Source organism: Neolamprologus multifasciatus, chromosome 12 (genome assembly GCF_963576455.1).
Source record: "Neolamprologus multifasciatus chromosome 12, fNeoMul1.2, whole genome shotgun sequence".
NCBI classification, from domain to species: Eukaryota; Metazoa; Chordata; class Actinopteri; order Cichliformes; family Cichlidae; genus Neolamprologus; species Neolamprologus multifasciatus.
In genome coordinates, this window is record NC_140450.1 from 2,101,751 (window position 1) to 2,122,823 (window position 21,073).

The following is a 21,073-nucleotide window of genomic DNA, read 5'->3' on the forward strand; positions in this document are numbered from 1 at the left end:
TGTACAAGTGCCACAAGATGATGTAGGCTGTGATGTTTAATCTCAGTTTAGGTTTAACAATGTCAACTTACTGTTTATTGGCTTTTATCCTTTTCCATATTTTGCACTTTTAATATACTAGCTACACCTCACGGATCCCCTAAAAGTGTGTAATTTGTTATTTGCTATCAGGAGAATTTTTATGTTCTGTTGTATGAATGTAAATTATATCTGCATGAAAAGAGGTTGCTTGTTTATATCTTCATTAATGTAGATGTGGTTTGATGGGGGAAGAATAGCCAAGGCTAAGACTGATAGCATATTTTCATTAAATACAAGCATCTAGAATAAAAGCAAAAAAGCATAATCACACTTAAAAGTTCCTGATGATACAGCAGAGAGGAGCCTCACCATGACATGGAGTGTTCAGCATAACATTTGCATATTTGTGTTGACCTTTGAAATTGAATTACTTAAGATTATAATATGATTTATTATTATTAGTGGAATTAATGCTGTGCCCCTCTTCAGACACCCCTCTGCATCCCTTTCTTCACATTTAAACTATAATCTACTCTTACTGACTTACTGACCACTTTTAGACTACGAGTCACATTCTAACCATATATTCATGTAGCACTTCATTCTATACAATTAAAGTATTTTATCTGCTTCACATCCATGCCCAGTTTTGAAGTTGGATTACCCAGAGGAATCCCACCAGGCACAGGGAGAACATGTGAAATCCACAGAGCCGGGATTTGAGCCAAGAACCTTCATGCTGCGAAGTATGGTGACAGCGGTAACTGCTCCATAACCATGCCATGTCACGGTCATATCAACTCCACATGGTGATTTAATGAAGGACTCTTATTGGTATTTTACTGTGAAATACTGACAGTAAGAAAAAACGACTCATTTATTAGGATCCTTTCAGACAGTTTTCTTTAAAAGAGAATTGAATGACCCACCAGTGGCCCAAAGCTCACCATCCCACGGAGTCTACGTTGGATCAGGCCTTGTGTCCATAAAGTTTGCTTCTGCATGCTTTTGAAGCTTCATGTATTAAATGTTAAATATGAATTAAACTTGAAACAATAAAAAAGTGAGCTTGTATTTTCCTGCTGTAGTGACTAAGAACATATAAAGGCATACATACGTTACATACATACATATTATACACACAGTGCAGTGCATATATGTACAGTCTGTATAACTAATTGCTAATTACTCTGACGTTAAACACAATTATAAAAGCAAAGTATTATTTTTTAAGTATTAATTTCTAAAGGCAGGGAGAAGAGCACTGACAGATGGACAGCATCAAATACGTTATTACAACACAAACCATGAACCGCGCGTTTGTAATAAACTTTTACATGAGCGGGATATTCGTCCAGGCTGCTGCTCTCAAAGTTACAGCACTGGTCACAGAGCGGACACACGCCCAAAAACAACACTGCAAGAGTGACAGCGATTCAGCCTATCACCGTTTACGGTAGGTGGGACTTCCGGTGACATTGACAAATCAGTAATGGTGACACAAGAACAACTTAAACATGACAGCAAAACAACACCGAGGGGGAGTGAACTTATGGACAGCAGTCATATTTTGAAGAAATATTATAAAAATTTCATCTAATTATCTGCAATTTCAATCCAGCGAAAAGGTAAAACGACTAACGGTGGTTCGGTTTTGATGAATACTGAGGTGTAACTACTGTTAGGAACTGCTAACAGTCCAAACTTTCTGACACGGACGCAGTTCGCTACATGGAAACCAGAGCCAGCTAACGGGCTATGCTAGCTGACGTTAGCAGATGGCTAAGTTACCCAACGATCGAGCAAAGCGGCGGCGAAAAAACGGCCGAATTTAGGGCTTTTGTGAAACCGCGTGTCTATAAACGCGATACACAAGTTAAATTATGCATATTTAAGTGTTAACTAGGTTATGTCAGGTGCTCGACTTTCATCTTAACTTTGATTTTGTCTGCATATCCGTTATGGCCACCAGTTTTTTGGGGAAGCCATGATCCAATCAGAGTGGGCTCTACAGTTGATCGAGCTAACGTTACTGTAACTGTACAGGGACGGTCGGAAAACAGGGCAGCTGGTCCTCCAACAGCGTTTATCTACGTGGCGCTGATTGTTATGCATGTTTTTTTTTTTCTCATAGGTGTTTATGACATCGCTGTGTTTTCTAACGGTGCAGATACGTTTTGCAGTCACTATGCAGCTCTATAAGTCAATCATGCTATGGCTGTTGAGACCCTGGAAATTTCTGGCTCATAGTGACACTTGTAAGCAGAACATAACGTCAGACATATGTCAGCTAATTCTTTCTATATAAAAGAATCCTTTCACGCAGCCTCGGGTTTTATTATTCTCTGTGCAGGAGAGCTTTGCCTTTAACCCTTGTGCCCTCCTCAAATTTTGCACCCCTTCCCACACCTTCGTGGACAAATACAGCAATAATTTTTCTGCGTGTTTTCATAAATCACCAACTTTAACCTTTTTCAAAATGAGCAAGCGTTAAATGATTTTCAGAATTTTAACCCTTTAAATGCCGGTTTAAACATTTGAACCACTGCATTTTGTTTTTTAACCCCCCCCCCCCCACACACACACACACAAGACGAATTATTTTCCGTATAATGAATAGAATTACGGACATGTCAAACATCAGAAACAAGTCTGATTTGAATGGATTATTATTTTTTGTGTAGTGCACATGTATAATCATAATCAGCATACTTTATTAATTCCTAGGGAAATTATGTGGGTTACAGTTGCTCCAGTACAGTAACATTAACAAAAAGACTAGACTATGTAACAATACAATATTTTAAGATATAAGAAATAAGGAATAATACACACCCAATCTGTCATAAAATCCTCATAAAGAAATACATTTTTCTGTCTTTAATTTTTCATAAAATCGCTTAATCAACTGGACTTTCTCTCAAAGCCACACATACATCACAGATTATTTCAGTTCATATTTGTTCATATTTCATATGTTCTGTTGTGTTTTCAGTGTCGTTGCAGTTTGCATGATAAATGTTCTCATTGATGAATTAGATGTTGTTTCTCACTCACATCCATACAAATCACTCTTGGGGTTCCCTGGTGGTCACAGGACTCCATAATACAACTGGCAAAAATACAAGAATTTCATGCATTGGTCTACCATGGGGAAATGGTTGAATATGGTGAAGTACAGTAAAAATGTCAAATATTGCTACTTTTCTTCCAAATGAAATGCTAACATTACAGAATGCATGGTTTTATACTGCAATGCAGAGAGATTAAAAAATGTTGTTTCAGTGGAAGTGAGTGAGGCATTTCTGTCCACGAAGGTGTCGAGAAGGATTATCAGGCACTACACAAAAAATAAGAGTAATGAAATTAAATCAGTTTGACATGTCCAAGACTCTAATCACCACCAATGTCCTATTCCCATACTATTTGTTATATGGAATCATAATCAGGTTTAACTGTTAGACGGGCATTGAATTAACTCAGTGGCTGTTTCCGACATTCTTTGATCACTGATAAACATGATTGATGTTGTTCACAAACAACAGTTAACATATTAAAATCCATTTTCGGATTGGTATGTGCCTCATCTTGTTTTCATAGAATTAAAATCACATCAGTCATGTTCTTATTTTCCTCCTCTAGCTGTCTGGTACTAGGGCTGGGCGATATGGCCTAAAATCCATCTCGCGGTATAATTTGAAGCATGTGCGGTAACGATATATATCGTGATATATTCTTTTCTTCTGTATAACATATTTTCCACACTTAAAATCCTTTAATTTTCTCAAAAATCGAGATTGTGCCTTATGTATGAATTCTGGTTGTGCTTACTGACCTCGAACCAATTTTGGCTGCAGAAATCTGTAAAAAAAATGTTTTAGTACAACTTTGGTAAGCTGCACTGCTTGATGGATTGTTGGAGCATTACGGCTGCCGTAGTGAGGAGCTTCACGGAGTAATCTGGGTCCTAAACTCCGTCCGCCTCAGGTCCCAAAGTCAAACGAACACTAAGAGTTAAAAACAGTTTAAATTCTTTCATCTTTAATAAAATCATCAGCGTTGCTGCTTTACCAGGTGTAACAATTAAGTTTAACATCCAGGCATCCATGAAAACAGGATTTGTTAAATTTAACGGAGTTAGAAGTTAACAGGAAGTTAGCTCGCTAGCTTCCACCTAAACATGATATACCATGTTCTAACTGAGAGATTTTTGAAACTAATTCAAACGTACAGCTCTGCTACCACTTCCAACATAAATGAAGACAGAAACTAAACAGCAGTGACGTTTGCAGGGTTACTGAAGTTGGACTAGCTGGTATATAATGTTGTGCTACGTGATTGCTAGCGACACAGCTATGTTAGCATAACATTAGCACAGTGAAGCTGGAGGATGAACGCAAACTTTTTTACACTCGATAAAAGTTAACGTGAGGGATTCTGGTGGTCAGGGACAAATGCAATCACATAGCAGGATGCTGTAAATGGACCAAACTTCAGTCAGGAGAACAACTGAGATTATTCATCCACAATACGAGGTTAGTCATTAATATACTGCAACAACATGGGAATAGAACAGCTGCGAGAGAATTCAACATTAATGAATCAATGTTACGGAAGTGGAGGAAGCGCAGTTTTTGGCTCCCCCCATATTTCAAAAGTGCTTCATCTCTTTGCTATGACTGCGATGCTTTCAACCAAAACAGGGGCAGCTTGATGACATCATCAACATGCGCTATCGCGATAGAGCGATATAGTCAAAATCTCTATCGTTGGCCAAATTTTATCGTTTCTATCGTATATCGTTTCTATCGCCCACCCCTTTCTGGTGCCTTCACAGGTATTCAGTAGATGTCCGGCCCCTCAGAGACATCAGGTGGTATGTCGCATCCTGGCCCTTCTCCTGGGGCGGGCATGTCCCCAGGGCCCATCTTGGGCCCCAGCCCTGGACCAGATCCCTCACCGAGCTCTGTTCACAGCATGATGGGCCCCAGCCCTGGACCCGGAACACCCAATGCACCTCACGGCATGCAGGGCCAGGGACAAAGTGATTACTCTCAGGACAGCATGTACTCTATGCATAAGGTACAGCGTGCACACAGTACTACAAACTGTCGTGATGTCATTAGTGCTAAAGGAAACTGTTAAAGTAGATATTTATATCACTCTGATGGATTCAGTTTTTTAAACCTTTTAGTTTGCTCACTAATAAATAATAAGTGAATTTTTGAAGTACTTTTATAATCTTTTTATACTCTTGAGTTCATGCAGTGGAGGGTGGATTATATTTTTTTTGTTATGGTCATTTTTAAAGATTTTGGCAGATTCACAGTAGAATTACTGATGTTACTTCTGCTTAGGCAGGCAGTTCATGTTGCTGCTGTAATAATCCCAACTTTGGAACTAATAAAGGCTGTCTTATTTTATCTTATTAATGTTTATTTTTGATATGATTAGAGCCATCAGTGTGCTAAATTCAATCTTAAACTGGCAGTGTGTTTTTGCAGTTAACTTGTGTAGATCTGAAACATATTTTGCGTTTTCAGCCCATGGAGGGGATGAATGACAAGTCAATGGCAGAGGCAATGCACTTTGGTCACATGAAAGGTGTGGGGATGAGGTCTCTCCATAGTGGCATGGGACCTCCACAGAGTCCTATGGACCAGCACAGCCAAGGTTTGAAGCCCAAGTCCTTCAGCTCTCTAAGCAGCCTGGTTTATTAACTTAACCTCATCATCCACTTGTGGTGTTAATGTTTCTCAGACATCTTCTAAATATAAGAGTTAATATTAAACAAGGAGGAAGCAGCAAAGAAATAAATAACCCAGCTGTGTGTTTTCCTCTTTCTGGTGTGTTAATGATTAAATAACCTGTAAGACTCGTTGGCTTTTGCTCTGATCCCGAGGTTGTGACCGAATTCTTCGAGGCTTTGATGTGTGGTTGGTTGTTTTTTTTAATACTGACAATGAAACCTCTTTTCTGTCCACTTAAGGGTACATGTCTCCCCACCCATCCCCAATGGGAGTCCATGAGCACGCTTCAAGTCCCATGTCAGGAGGCGGAGGTGGACCTACACCACCACACATGCCCCCTGCCCAGTCAGGCCCTATGATGTCAATGGATCCCCAAGGAGGCATGTCCAACATGGGCCAGCAGGTGAGGGGGTCATCTGCTTTTAGTCCAGTACAGCTGCAGCAGCTCAGAGCTCAGATTCTGGCCTACAAGATTCTGGGTCGTGGGCAGCCGCTACCGGAAAACCTTCAGCTGGCTGTTCAAGGTAAAAGGAGCCTACCCACAATGCAACAGCAGCAGCAGCAACCACAACAACAGCCGCAGCCGCAGGCACCAAGTGCCAGTCCTTACAACAGGCCTCCAGGTACGATACAGATTTATGTTGGTACAAATATTTTGTGTTTCTTTTTTGTGAAAGTCTTTGAACATTAACAAGTAAAGATAAAGAAGAATTATGATTTGTTTTTGGTTCTTTTTTGTAGCTTAATGTGAGACTGTAGAACGATGCCTCAGTCAAAGTATAAACTGATCTAATTACATAGTTTAGTTTTGAGTTTACGTTGCTGTCAATAAATTGAGTAAAAAGCTTGAAATTGTCATTGAGCCCAGATTGAAACATTCATATTGAACCTGTTTTGTCTGACAGAGAACAGAGATTTGTGTGATTAATGGTGTAATGACAGAAAAGAGGCGTGAAATAATTTTCCTTTACAGTTTCAAATCGTAGCAGACATATTGTCGAATTATGAAATCTGTTATTGTGTTGAAAGGTATGCCAATGGCACCTATGGGGGGTCCCCAGTCGAGTCCCTGCCCAGCCCCGGCCATGCAAGTACACAATCAAAGCACAGGACCCAAGCCTTGGGCCGATGGTAAGTTTGGCAGGTGTATGTGGTAAACCTGGGCTCTGTGACCGATAACGCAGGATCTGCATGTGGCTTCACAGTCAGTCCCACTTTTCATTCTGCTCAGTCTAATCCAACATGCAGTGCCCAACAGGTTTTTCTGCATGACTCGTTTTTCTGTCAAATCTGTTAAAGCAGATAGATCCCCGAACATTTACTAAAACTTCAGTAAAGGTGAAGAGAATAATGGTGCAGTAGTACTGCAAGAAAATCTCATCTTCCACTGTGGTCCATTTAAAATTGAACAAATAGAAAAATGAATCTGTCAGAAACATCAGAAGCTCAGGGAGATCTTTCTGACAGCTAACTGCTCCCAGGTGAGGACACTCTTTCCTCGGTCATGAGCTCTGGCGTTGTGTTGGTCAGTTAACCGTGTACGAGGAACAGAAAAACTGACCTCCTAAAGCCAAAGGGGGAAACATCCATAAGATGTGTGTAAGTGCCAGGTTGTCTGTAAACACACAGGTGCATTTACTGAATTGAGAAAACCCTGGTTGATGTGCGTGTGTTCATTTTTCCCATGTGATAATTTGGTATTTAGGAATAATTCCCAGTGCAGACATTTTTATAGACGGTACTTTTACCTAACGTATCCAGTTCGTCCCTTTAGGGTCATCACAGTGGATCCATCTCACCCTCTGCACCGTCTTCTCTCACACCAACGATCTGCTCATCCTCTCTAACTACATCTGTAAACTTTCTCTTTGGCCTGAAAACTTTCTTGTGTCTTTATAATTCTTTGTCCAGCGTATTTCCTCTCTCTCCTCTGTAGATGTTCAGACCATGTCCTCTCCAAAGATCCAAGCTGAGCTCTCTGATGTGCTCATTTCTAAATTACTTAGTGTCTCCAAACCATCATAGCAGGTCACTCACATCTTGTAAACCTTCCTTTTCACTCTTGCCGCTGTCCTTCCGTCACCGATCACCCTTGACACTCGTCTCCACCCTGCTGCACTCTTTTCTTCACCTCTTTTGTCCACTGTCAGTTGCTTTGAATGGTTGCTCCCAGGTATTTAAGCTCATTAAGCATAAAAAAACTCGTGTGGTTAAAACCAAGCTGAAAAAAACGAAACGATGCTGACACGTAGGACTGATGTGAGGTTGTTGTGTTTTTAAACTTTTAAAAACCTTTTGGTACTGAAAAAATTTGAGATTTTGGTCATGTGGGACTGGACGCAATAACCAGAAGTCTTTGCTCTCCAGGTCAGTGTGCTGAAAATCAAACCATTGCACAGAAGCAGCTCACTCCTGTTGCTAGTGGCCGCCCCTCTCCTGCACCACCTCAGGCCTCTGCTGTGCCAGCCGGGCCCATGCCGGGCAGTTCGGGGACCCCTCAGCCTCCTGGGCAGCAGGGCTCCGTAATGCTCCCGATACAGCACAAGCAGAACCGCATCACGCCTATCCAGAAGCCCCAGGGCTTGGACCCAGTGGGAATCCTGCAGGAGAGAGAATACAGGTAGACACTTTCACGTATTCATCAGTGGTCTCACAGTAGTGCAAAAACTTCACATCTGCACAAACTGCCTGCATGAAATCAGTGGTAAAGGAAAGTTTGAAGATGAATTTATGTGTCTGCTGCACAAAACAAACTGCATTGCTCTGCATATGTGACATTACATGAGTTTAAGTCACAGATCCAAACACTGACTGTGACACGAAGACTTGCGAGCAGAGTCTGCGAGCGTTTGACGAGGGTTAAGGTTACAAGCTTTACCCGTACGAATATGATAACGTGAGAAACACTTTGTGGTGGAGCCCCTATGGCCTTTCTTAAAGGTGCCTCGCGTGCTCAATCACAACTCACTGTTATCCCCGCAGGCTGCGTATTTTTCTAAAAACAAAGATTCCCGAAGGAGACGTCGGGAAGCCTCCACGGACCTTAATCCTGCTTTGGCTAAGGCTCATTTTTCTCTCCATAAATTTGATGTTGTTTTGATGATCTCTTCTTCATGTTGTCTTGACTGAGCTGCATTGGTTTAGACATGATTAGAGAGAGACTTGTCCTCAGTCCACCTTGTTTGTCCAGTAAATACATTGTGAAATACTGTGCCTCTCACAGTGTTGTGGAGTAGCACTGCATTATTGGTAGTGTTATGTAGTAATAAAGATACTCCTGAGGCTGTTGAATACCGTATTTCCCGGACTACAAAGCGCACCTGAATATTAGCCGCACAAGCTAAAATCAGGGGAAAATCCTGTTTTGTACATACATTAGCCGCACCTGACTAAAAGCCGCAGGGTTCAAAGCTTGTGCAAAAAGTAGCGGCTTATAGCCCGACAATTACGGTAACCAAAACAACTTTAGATCTTATTGATTTAATGCAGTTTCCCCTCAGAAAGCTACCTGATGATACTACTAAATAAGTAAAGCTCACAGTGTAGCTGCACCATGGATGTGTGAAGAGGACCAGAACTCGTACTGCGGGCAACAGACCACCCAGAGATATAGGGGAAAAACTTTCAGTAAGACGACACAAAACGTGCAGGTTTTATGGTTTAGTTGGACCTGAGTGTCATCATCCTTGTTAACATGACCAGAGAAGCTAAAGAAGCACTTGGAAACTAGACTTTAAGCCTGAAAGATGCTTATTGAGCAAACACTCAGTATGCACCTGAGGCAATGAGACCATGTGTTGATGGAGGCTCTAATGAAGGTAACTGCAAAACAAAACATACGTCAAAAGAGCCATGCTAGATTCAGATGTTGCAGATTGCTGTGAAAAGTGCAATCTGCATCCAAGTCCCATCTAAATAGTATGATAACAGCTGACAGGTCTCATGGCAAATGGATATAATAATAATAATAATGGATCGTCCAAATTTCCAGTGATGTAAATACCTGACAGCATGTGCTGGACAACACTATATGTGTGTCCAGTGTCCTGCAGTTTAACCAAATGTCTCCGTAATGTCTCTCAGACTGCAGGCTCGGATTGCGCATCGAATCCAGGAACTGGAAAGTCTGCCCGGCTCGCTGCCTCCGGACCTCAGGACTAAAGCCACAGTGGAGCTCAAGGCTCTGCGTCTGCTCAACTTCCAGCGTCAGGTACGCGGCAGCTGCAGCGTTTCATGTCTCACGTGACTGCATCAGTGTAAATGCATAACTGCAGCGGCTCGTAGTCGAAAGAGCTCACTTTTGTTATCACTGGAAGTTCATCGGATCAGCCGCCGTGTGAGTGTGTGCGGCGCTTTTATCGATAAATCCACACTGGCTGGTTTGCTGCTCAGGTATTCTTAGAACAGAGATGCCATTTCCTGATTTATGTTAAAGGTACACGTACATACAGAGTTTCTTACTCTCAGTCAACAAAATACATTCATCCACCTAAAAATATTAGGCTGAGTTTTATTGTTGTTTTGGTTTATCGACACTTTCAGAATTCTTTATTTCTCTTATGCAGTCGTGCTTTGTAATGAAGTGGACCAGCCCTGTTTTTAAAGGAAGCTCATTCAATCATGCAAATGTTTAAATAGAAGTCAAATTGTTCATTTTAAGCCCTTTGATAATACAATAGTGCCTCAAGCTGCAGCTTAGCACTATTTTCAACTCGTACTCAATTTGTACTGTAGAGATGCAGGTTAGATTAGATCACTTTAGAGTTGGATGTGTAACCCGTTGATGAATATCCCAGCTGAGGCAGGACGTCGTGGCCTGCATGAGACGAGACACGACCCTGGAGACGGCGCTCAACTCGAAGGCTTACCGGCGCAGCAAGCGGCAGACGCTGAGGGAGGCACGCATGACCGAGAAGCTGGAGAAGCAGCAGAAGCTCGAGCAGGAAAAGAAGCGCAGGCAGAAACATCAGGTGAGTCCATGTAACAACCCACAGCAGTGCCATGGAAATCATTAAAGGTAGTGGTGCAACGGATCAAAAATCTCACGGTTCGGATCGGATCACGGTTTTACGTCACAGATCGGATCCATTTTTGGATCAGCGAAAAAAGAAAAAAGACAAAAATTGAACATTTACTTATTGAAGTATTTTTTGCCTGTTAAAAACATTCATCTCTAGACTCATTCCACGCAATATAAAAATAAATTATGGTTCAATATAGGGCGGTATAGGTCTTTGTATCTACCACTCAATTCAATTCAATTTTATTTATAAAGTGCCAAATCACAACAACAGTCGCCTCAAGGCGCTTTATATTGTAAGGTAGACTCTACAATAATACACACAGCTCATTATTTCGCACTCCGCTGTGATATAATGAGCGGTCACGGTCACGTAGCTTTCCGTTGCCCTGGAGCTCCACCCACTTGTAGCAGTTAGAGCAACAGAAGATGCCTGGGACGGTTCAGCCATAACTTTTCCTGCTCATACACGCTTGGAACGATCTTGCCACTAAAGTGGACGCAAACGGGATATCATAGCGTGGCTCAAGCAGGTCTTGGAGGTCTTTGTTTCTTTGACCTTTCATTGTCAGACACAACGCAGGAACACGCCGGTTACATTAAGACAGATTTAAAAGATCTGGATCAATAAGTTCAGAACATCATCAGTGACAGTAGTTTTATATGTCTAAAGTATGACACACAGACAGACCAGTTATTTAGGAGCTGTTATGGTTGTAAATTATAGGTTTATTACTTAGAAAATGATTAATGAAGTATTTAGATAATAATAATGTTTCAGATGATTAACATACAGGATAATTCTGCTTCTATAAATGTTGAATTTTGATTTCTCTGAGGTTTCATAAATACTTATCTCTGACTGTAATTTCTGGTAACTGAGGCACTTACTAGTCGTTATTGTTAGTTAGTGCTTTTGTCTGATCTCGATGAAGGAGACGATTATTCAGACTTTCAGGAGGTTAGCTTTAGCTTTATAGCTTCATAGCTTTAGCCCGGTCGGACTGGGCAGCAAAGGGCTGCTTAAATACCACAAACTCCTCTGCTCCTCCACTTGGACCGCTAGCGCTGACCATAACTACCACAGACTGACCACGCGCACCATACACATCCTTTTTTTCCTTCTTTTTCGGATCACGTGCGTACCAAACCGTGGAGTGGGATCGGTTCAGATTACGGATCAACCGTGATCCGCTGCACCGCTAATAAAAAGTATTCCTGACAATTTTTGGTTAAAAAAAACAAAACGCTACCGTCTCATTTCCTGCAGTCAAAACAAAAGCAACAAAAGCAATCAGGAAACTGTCAACAGTGCGACAGCATCCAGCAGGTGACGAGCTGACAGGAGAAAACTCACGTGGCGTCAGGGTTGTGTCTGCAGTGACGAGAACAGAAACAAAAACCTGTGATTTGTTTTTCAGGAATATCTCAACAGCATCCTCCAACATGCCAAGGACTTCAAAGAGTATCACCGCTCCGTGTCCGGTAAGATGCAGAAGCTCACCAGAGCCATCGCCACCTGGCACACCAACACGGAGCGCGAGCAGAAGAAGGAGACGGAGAGAATCGAGAAGGAGAGGATGAGGAGACTCATGGTGAGGAGCGCCAAACCAAGATCAATCTTTTCATAAATGCTCAGAGCAAAAGTTACAGATATGCAGGCTGATTATTCACTATAGTGGCTACAAGCGCATCACAGCTTCCAGTAAACGTGTTTGTTGCCAGCAAGTGAAGGATCTGGGCCTGCTGAGCTTGGACCAGCCTGCTGGTGCTGTTCTTTTTTAAATGTTTATTTATAAGATTTTAAGTTCAAAGTTACATAACGTCAAAGGACATAAGATTCAAAAACAATAACATTTAAGCACAGAAAAAAAAGAAAAAACAGAAACCAAACACAACAAAAAAAAAAACCCAAACAGGAAAGAAAAGGAAATAAATAAATAAATAAAAATACACCAGTTAGCCAGTACAAATCAAAAGTTCAAAAGAAACATCAGTGTCCAAAAAAGATGATCTTCTGTGTGAGTTTAGGGCAACAGAGAGTTCACCAAGACTAGAAGATGTGGGAAACATGTCCAGGAAGGAATCAGGGTCCGGCAGAGGTGCAGTTTCACACAAACACAAAGTGCAGTCAAATGGGTTAAAGTTTATGTTAAATTCCCATTAATATGATTGAGAAAAGGGCCCCAGATTTCAACAAACGTAAAATGGGTGTCAGCCAAACGATAACGAACCTCTTCAATATACAAACAAGCTTCATCTCACGCAGCCAAACCCTGAACAGTGGAGGAGATGGTGATTTCCAGGCTCTAAGAAGAAGTCTTTTGGCTACAATCATGCCAAACATTAAGGCTTTCTGAAGAGGACGTCTGAGTGCCAATGAGGTCAGGGAGCAGCCTAGCACTGCAAGTACACCATCCGGCTTTGATTTTAAGTCATAAATCCAGTTATATATATTAAATATCTCTGCCCAGAAACTCCTGAGTGTGGGGCAAGACCAGAAAAGGTGACCAAGGGTTCCATCCATTGCTTTCTGCTGCTGTTCTTATGATGACAGTTGTTGCCACTGAGCTCAGTGTTGGCTCGACACACTTAGACGTCTGTCTAAATGTTGCTCTCTGCATCTGTATAAGAAATGCCCCCAAATGCACCAGCAGACCAAAACTGAACCTTTCAGAATTAGTATTTAATGTGGGTGATGGTCTCAGTGAGAAGCAGGATGTGACTGTCCACTCGTTTTTAGCTTCTTCTCTGGTGTCTGATTTCATTCCGACTCATTAAATCAGAGCTGGAGTTTGTCAGCTAAATAATAGCGCACGATACAAACGTCCACAGTGTCGTGCTGCGGCTCTGCGTTGCTGTTTCGCACTTCTCAGCCCTCCACTCGGCTGCCAGCGCTGTTAGTGCTGCTGAGGCCTCATTACACGCATGACTGAAGAGAAGGGAAACTGTAGAAGTGTCGTATGATGCAGACAGAGGAGGACAGAGACAGTTTACAGATAAGGTCGCTGGTGTGCAAATACATAGTTTAGCCATTTAAAAGTTTAAAAATTATTGTTAGCATGTTTTGTAAAGGATCTATTTGTAATCATAATAATAATTAAAGATCCTAAAGGTTAAACTGTGCAGTGGAGTTTATTTGTAATCCCGTCCTGTTATTATAATGGATCATTTACACTTTACCGTTCCAGCAGCTCTCGTCTTTAATTTGATGTCACTTTGGTTCATCCAGGCAGAAGACGAGGAAGGGTACCGAAAACTGATCGATCAAAAGAAAGACAAGCGTCTGGCCTACTTGCTGCAGCAGACGGATGAATATGTGGCCAACCTCACCACCCTGGTGTACGAACACAAAGCTGCTCAAGCTGCCAAGGAGAAGAAGAGGAGGCGGAAGAGAAAGAAGGTAGGAGGACGAAGGTCAAGTGTGTGCTCTGTGCAGCACTCAGCTTCAGACAGACAAACACAATAAAGTGGCTGCTGCTGTTTATCCTTACGTGTAGGATATGTGGCCAGTTTGTTTGCTCTTCTCTCAGTGTTCTCAGATGCTCCTGAGTAAATGATTTCACTACAACTACACTCACTGACCACTTTGTTAAGTGCACCAGTTCAACTGTGCATTAATGCTCATGTTGCAGCGACTCGGTGTGTCCAGCCACGTAGGCCGAGACAACCTGCTGACGTTCAAACCGAGAATTAGCTCAGGGTCAAGGACAAACAGGGATTTAAGTGCCGTTGAATGGTGGCGGTTGGTATTTCTGAAATGGTCTGGAAAAGAGAAAATATCCGGTGAATGCCTTGTCGATGTCAGAGGTCAGAGGTGAATGGCCTGACTGCTTCAGGCTGATAGGACAGAAACAGTAAGATAAATAACCACTCGCTGCATACAAGGCATGCATGTCAAACCTCCAAAGCAGCACAAGACTGCTACCACTGGTGTAAGCTAAGAACAGGAAGCTGAGGCTCACAGGATCGACAACAACAGATGATGTTTGATTTCTGCTCTGATATTCAGACTGTAGGGTCAGAATCTGGAGTAAACACATCCTGCCGTGTATCAGCGAGTCAGGCTCCAAGTACCAACAGGATATTGTTTAAAAAAAACACCCCAGCTATTGTGGTTGACCTCGTCCATCCCTTTGTGATAACGGTGTGCCCGTCTTCTGAATCTGCTTCCAGCAGGATAACATGTCACAGAGCTGCCTTACAGGAGTTTCTTGAACATGAAGAGTTCACTTTATTTAGTCGTTCTTCACAGTAACCAGCGTCATGGATGTGCAGCAGCTCTGTGATGCTGTCACACACAGTATGGACCAAACTGACTGTTTCCAGCTCCTTGTTGAAAGACCTACCATAGAACCAAGTCCACCAGAGCTTATATTATATTTTTACATGTTGTGGAGCCATTTGTGGGAGCATTTCAAGTTGCTATACATCAATACAACCATTATAGCCCAGATTTTAATAATATGTTTGCATTAAGTGCATAGTAATTACATAAATTGCAAAAAAGTGCAATAAACTACAAAAAAATTGAAAATCGTTTTTGTTTTTTTAACATATATTTCTAGTTAGAGAAATTTAAGAGGCTTATCCCTCAAAACTGTAAATACAAAAAAGTTGCACAAAATAGTTTCCCACCACAGGAAATTTCTTTTGAGTGTCTTCATAGTTTTATTTTTGAAATACACCAATTTTTATACACTGCAGGAAAAACGAAAATAAATATTATAGTGCAAATTTGCAAAAAAGCAGCATATGCATCAAAATAAACTATTTCCAGCAGTGCAATATGAGTCCTAAGCATCCCAGAAACCACACAGAAAGTCATAAAGTCAAAGATAACTTTTAAAAACACCAGTATAGGCTCATGAGGCCCTGATGGTAAAAAAAAACTACATTTCCGCGAAAATGACGTCACTTCTGGTTTCAGGCAGGTCATGGCGGACATGCGATAGTTCTATTCCAACGTAGGAAGTGTTACGAACAGCTGATCGGATCGGCAAAGCGTGTTTCTGGAATATTATGTTTTTGTTGCTGCAAGTTATATGTGGAAGGAAACTGTGACCGAGGACAAGCTGATGGCATAAGATGGAAGTACAACTCCTCCAGTTTCATATGCGAAAAAAATTATTGCGCTAGCTCACGTGGTTGCAGAGCTACCGGGATTTAAAAATAGTTACGCAAAACAGAGCGTGCTGCTCTGACCGGTTTTAAAGGGTTAAGCAGTTCAGAGGGATCCATCCTGGTCCTGGCAATGTGTACCTAATAAAGTGTCATGTGAGTGTACAACAGGAACACAAAGAGCACCTGAGGTTTCCCATTCCCTTTAACCGGTCAATTGTGAAAAGAGAAAGCACATATTATTATTGTTATCAGTGTTTTTCCAGCTTTGATATGAGTCAGTGTTTTGAAGAAAATGCCATCTGATTGGTTGATGTGTTATTTATGTAGAAGGTGGATGGCGATGGTGAAGGAACTAGCGCAATTGGACCCGATGGAGAGGTGAGTTACTGTTCGTGTTAAATGTAAAACGTGTTTTTTAATTTGATCTGCAGCTAACTTTGAGTCTACTGAACACCACCTCATTGTTAGCACGATTCCCACTCTGCAGCTTACCTGCTCAGGACTGCAGACAGAGTCGGTGCTGAGATGTGACAGCAGTGGCAATAAAATCACACAAGTCCTGCAATTATGTTCAACAGGTGGACACAAACATGAATGAGTGACAGTCGTACTGATGGATGTGTAAAAAATCAGGCCCTTCTGTTTCAAAGACTTTGTCAGGGTTCACGTCCCCCCGATGTCGACAGATGTTCGCTCTTCGTCCTCTGAATATGCTGATCATTATTCCTCTCATGCATTTGCTGAGTCTTTCATTGTGACTGCTACAAAATCCAACCTACTCTGACAGAAAAAAGAAATAAATAAGGAGCCAAACAAACAGTAATTATCCATTGAGAGGCAGACTGCACCCTGGGCGATTGTACAACAGAGGCATGTTATAAACAGTCCTCCGAAAGCAAAAAGACGTCTGTGCTGTTTGTTTGTTTGCAGCCGTAACTTTCCACACTTTTTAATCATGTTCCTCTGAGTGCTCCAGAAGCTCAGGCTGAACTTTGATGGCAGGTTTGGTGAAGCTCGCAGGTGTTTACCTCTAAAGGGAACTTAGGAGGTCTGAAAGTTTGGTTCATGTTGGATTTTATGTTTTATAGCTCTTGTTTAATTGGGGTTATGGAACTAATGAAAAGTGTTTTACGTTCATTATATGCAGATTGCATCAGCGGCGGCTGATGAAAGTGAAGCTTTGTGGTTTATGGTTCTCATTTCTAAATGGATTTGAAGATCTATATCATACTTTGATCAATATCAAAGTCCGCCGCTCATCTTAAAAACTTAACAGCTCAAATCTTTTCAAGTTAAAAGACTAAAGTTTGAAGATGAGTTCAGATTTATGCATGCTGCTTCTTGTGTTTCCTCCTGCAGCCCATGGATGAAAGCAGCCAGATGAGTGAGCTGCCTGTCAAAGTGATTCAGACTGAGACCGGGAAGGTTTTGCAGGGAACCGAGGCCCCAAAATCCAGCCAGCTGGAGGCTTGGCTCGAGATGAACCCCGGGTGAGATGCACAGCACTGTTGTCGGCTTCTGATCTCTTTGAAACGAAACCGTTGGACGCTCCGAGATTCTGCTGGTGGCAGTCTTTGTGTGTTCGGCCACGGTGGCTCGTAATGCTCACACAGACTGCATTTTGTAACGCCAAGAACAAAACTTACCAAAATCAATTCCAAGAAAATTCTTTCAAGTCTAGAATTAAGCATTGCTGTGTTTTCAGGGCGTCATGCACACCAAGGTTTGTGAGCGCGATGACTCGAGAACGAAGCAACGTAGGAATTTCAGACAGACGCCATGGGTGTATCTGCGAGAAATCTCAGATAAGCTTGGATCTTAGTGACCTTGGCCTCGAGGTCAGAGGTCGAATTTCCTGAAAACCTGGTGCGTCTAATAACTTGAGAAGGAAGTCACCTCGGATTTTGAAGTTGATACCAGTCTCGGCATCCTTGATAGAATTCATGTGTTTTTATGTAGCTGGTTTCTCAGTGGAGCAATATGATATGTAGCTGTTCCACCCGACACTGTGTCCATGAAAACACATCAAACTACACTCGCTGTGTTCTTCAGAGTCCACGGCTGGATCCCAATTCAGGGTCTGCAGCCTTAACGGTCCACAAGGGCCGCGTACTCTAAGACCGGAAGTGAGAGGCTTGTGAAATGGGACGGTCTAGCCTCTGTTGCGTTGCCCAGGTTGCCTAGCAGCCATGATACTAACAGCTGGAAACGTTTCATACAGCTTTGTTTGACAGAAATGAAGGAGAAAATCTTTTGTTTGTTTGTTTGTTTCTACATGAGCTTTGATCATTCTCTGATTAAGCTCAGCTATTGAACGGCGTATATTTTAAAGTAAAGGCTTTAAAACCAAGTTAGTACAAACGTCACTAATGTCACATAACTTTGCCGACATGTGGCCAACAGTAATGTTTAATGTTCTTCGGTATTAAACATTTGCACATAAATAAGTGACATAATATTCAGTACTTACTTAAAGTTTATTCTTCGGGCGCCCCTCATCCGCCGTTTTTTTTCGGCTGCCGCGCTATGCATTCTGGGATATGTTGGGCCACGAAGTCTACACCGCCACGTCCTTAAAATTCAGGGAAATTAAGGACGCATTTGAGGGCCGCATTTCGAGCAGCCTTCGGATTGGGACAGCCTTCGTCGCGTCGCTGTGACGTAATCGGCCTTAAAATGCGGCCTTTAAGGCTGCAGACCCTGAGTTGGGATACAGCTCATGTTATCACTAAAGCACCCGTCGTTTTCTCCGTAGCACCTCCAGGATCGCAGGTGTCGCTCTGTGCAGCAGAACCGTGAGCACGATCAGGTGGAAAAGATTCGTCATTGAACACCAAGAGAAGAAAATCCAGTTTGACTTTACACGACTTTAAAACAAAAAGCAGCAGTTTCATCGTCAGTGAAATTATACTGAGCCAGAAAAACAGCACGAGCTGCTGCAGGCAGACAGTTAACAAGGCAGAAAAATGACTGAATTAATAACATTAGCTTAAATGTTTTAGATTTGTAAATAATATTTAATAAAACTAGGAAACGTTGAAATTCTCCTTCCACTCTGATGATATTGTCTGAATATCAATATCCCAGAATCAGCTCATCTCCTTCATAGTTAAACATGTTTATAGTGTGAATCTTTTACTCGCTCTGTTTATTTCTTTATTAATAAACTCTTCACTATCTGGAGAGTTGTTGCTTGTTAGATAAATTGTGCTGAAGGTCGTCATTATGTTTCTGTGACGGGCTCAGATGTTTTAATGAGGCTTTGTTTCTGTTGCTTCTTTGAAACAGGTATGAAGTGGCCCCGCGGTCAGACAGCGAGGAGAGCGGCTCAGAGTTTGAAGAGGAGGTAGAGGATTTTCTCATTAATAAACGTTATGTTGCACAAGATCCACCAGGGGAGCTGTTCGCTTTATTATCCACAAATACAGTTCTTTGTTCCACCTGTGCTGCTGTTATTGTATTAAGCACGCTCACAGTCATGTGTTTTCAACTTTACCTTATAAGGAGGAAGATGAGGCGTCCAAAGGAGAGACGGAAGAGAAGAAGATAATCGATCCCAACAGAGATGGAGCCACTGAGAGAGCTGCCAAGAACATCATCGAGTATTGTATTTCCTTCTGTTATCTCCCATTTACTCGGCATGTGTTGCATCAGCTAGAAAGAAGCGTTCAGTTCACATACGCTGGAAGTTGAGTGTGTAGACTATTTTTTAACAACCTGGAACCTGGTTTCCCTGCAGGAGCCTCACGAATAAGCAAACAAACAAACCTCGGTGTCTTTGTATTGAATGTGGATTTCCAGAGTCAGGGGTCAGGCCTCAGTTAGGCGCCATTAAATTAAATTTGTAAGCTGGTTCAGTTTGAGTTAGAATACTTTCAAATGCTCTGTCTCTGTCAGGTCGGCCAAGCAGGATGTGGATGATGAGTACAGCGTTCCTACTGGCCAAACCAGCTCCCAGTCTTACTACGGCGTGGCCCACGCTGTCATTGAGAGGGTGGACAAGCAGTCGTCGCTGTTGATCAATGGGATGCTCAAACAGTACCAGGTACACGCACACGTATACAGCATGTCTGCTTTTGTAGACGCTGTCTACTCCTCCCTGTGCCTGAATCTACCAGAGGTCTCTTCCTGTTAACAGGGAGTTCCTTTTTTCCACCTTTGCCAGGTGCTCCTCACAATCAGTGGATTGTTGAGTTTTTCACCCTAATATTGTATCTGTGAGGGAACCTTTTGGTCCAACAACATGACAAGAATTTAATAAATGAGTCAAGCAAGTCTACATTGGTCACAATAGATGGAGGGAACATATAGAAACACTTGTTGTGAAGCTTCTGCTTTTTTCCAGCTTTGTGCCAAACAGTGTGTCAGATGTTTCCTTTGTCCTAGGCTGGTCTAAAACGTCGTTCTTGCCTTTAACTGGTTCGACCTCATTTGTAAGCGCTACCACTGGAACGTTGGCGTGACTGAGCAGGGCTTCCTAACTGTTCTTGGACAGCTTGTCCTGATCCTGGCTGAACAGCGTGGCCCAGCGCTGCCACCAGCAGACACGTCTAATTTGTCTTGAATGCCCTGTGAGGACTTGAGTTTCAGTTCAGTTCCACCGAGTCTGTGAAAAACATCTAAAGCGTCCAGCTGGAGCAAGATTAAGATGTTGAAAGTGTAACAAGATGGCAGAACGCTGCACAGAGATTTGCAGCGTCATGCAAACATATCAACTCTTTCAGCAGCTATTTTATCTTCCATCAACGACTATGTGCAAAACAGACGTAATGTGGATTTCAGGTTAGAGAGCAAACCACCAGGAATGTCTGCTTGCATGCGGTTGAAATTGGAACTTCTTTCCAAATGAAAGCTGAGTCAGATTGTGCCCTCTTTCAGCAGACCGGCTCCTTAGCAGAGCTAAACTTTGTCTAAATGTATGTCTGCATGTTCACACAGGAAGCTGCTCTCATCTCCCAGCCTGTCTCTAATGTGATGTGGTGCATCCATGGGGCCTTTTTAAGCACGCGTGGGATCCACCCGAGTATTCGATGTGTGATTTGAGAGGCATTAGATGAAGTCATGCAAACACTGAGCTCACAGAAATCAATATGGCAGCTTGTTTGAGACCAAAACTAGTGCAGCAAATGTATTTATAACAGCATGGTAGCAATGAAGT

General features: G+C 42.2%; 1 protein-coding gene across 1 annotated transcript in view; it reads left to right on the top strand.

Moving 5' to 3' along the window:
• Positions 1-1,508: 1,508 nt before the first annotated feature.
• smarca2 (SWI/SNF related BAF chromatin remodeling complex subunit ATPase 2) overlaps positions 1,509-21,073 on the top strand; it is a 61,816-nt gene continuing 42,251 nt past the window's right edge. Inside the window, exons 1-15 of the mRNA XM_085179944.1 lie at positions 1,509-1,649; positions 4,859-5,103; positions 5,565-5,694; positions 6,011-6,394; positions 6,801-6,902; positions 8,139-8,391; positions 9,855-9,981; positions 10,568-10,741; positions 12,213-12,386; positions 14,024-14,194; positions 16,243-16,293; positions 17,275-17,405; positions 19,204-19,261; positions 19,420-19,517; positions 19,813-19,960. Coding sequence (XP_085036070.1) covers positions 4,870-5,103; positions 5,565-5,694; positions 6,011-6,394; positions 6,801-6,902; positions 8,139-8,391; positions 9,855-9,981; positions 10,568-10,741; positions 12,213-12,386; positions 14,024-14,194; positions 16,243-16,293; positions 17,275-17,405; positions 19,204-19,261; positions 19,420-19,517; positions 19,813-19,960 — 2,235 coding nt within the window. The 5' untranslated portion in view covers positions 1,509-1,649; positions 4,859-4,869. The remainder of the gene's footprint in view (positions 1,650-4,858; positions 5,104-5,564; positions 5,695-6,010; positions 6,395-6,800; positions 6,903-8,138; positions 8,392-9,854; positions 9,982-10,567; positions 10,742-12,212; positions 12,387-14,023; positions 14,195-16,242; positions 16,294-17,274; positions 17,406-19,203; positions 19,262-19,419; positions 19,518-19,812; positions 19,961-21,073) is intronic.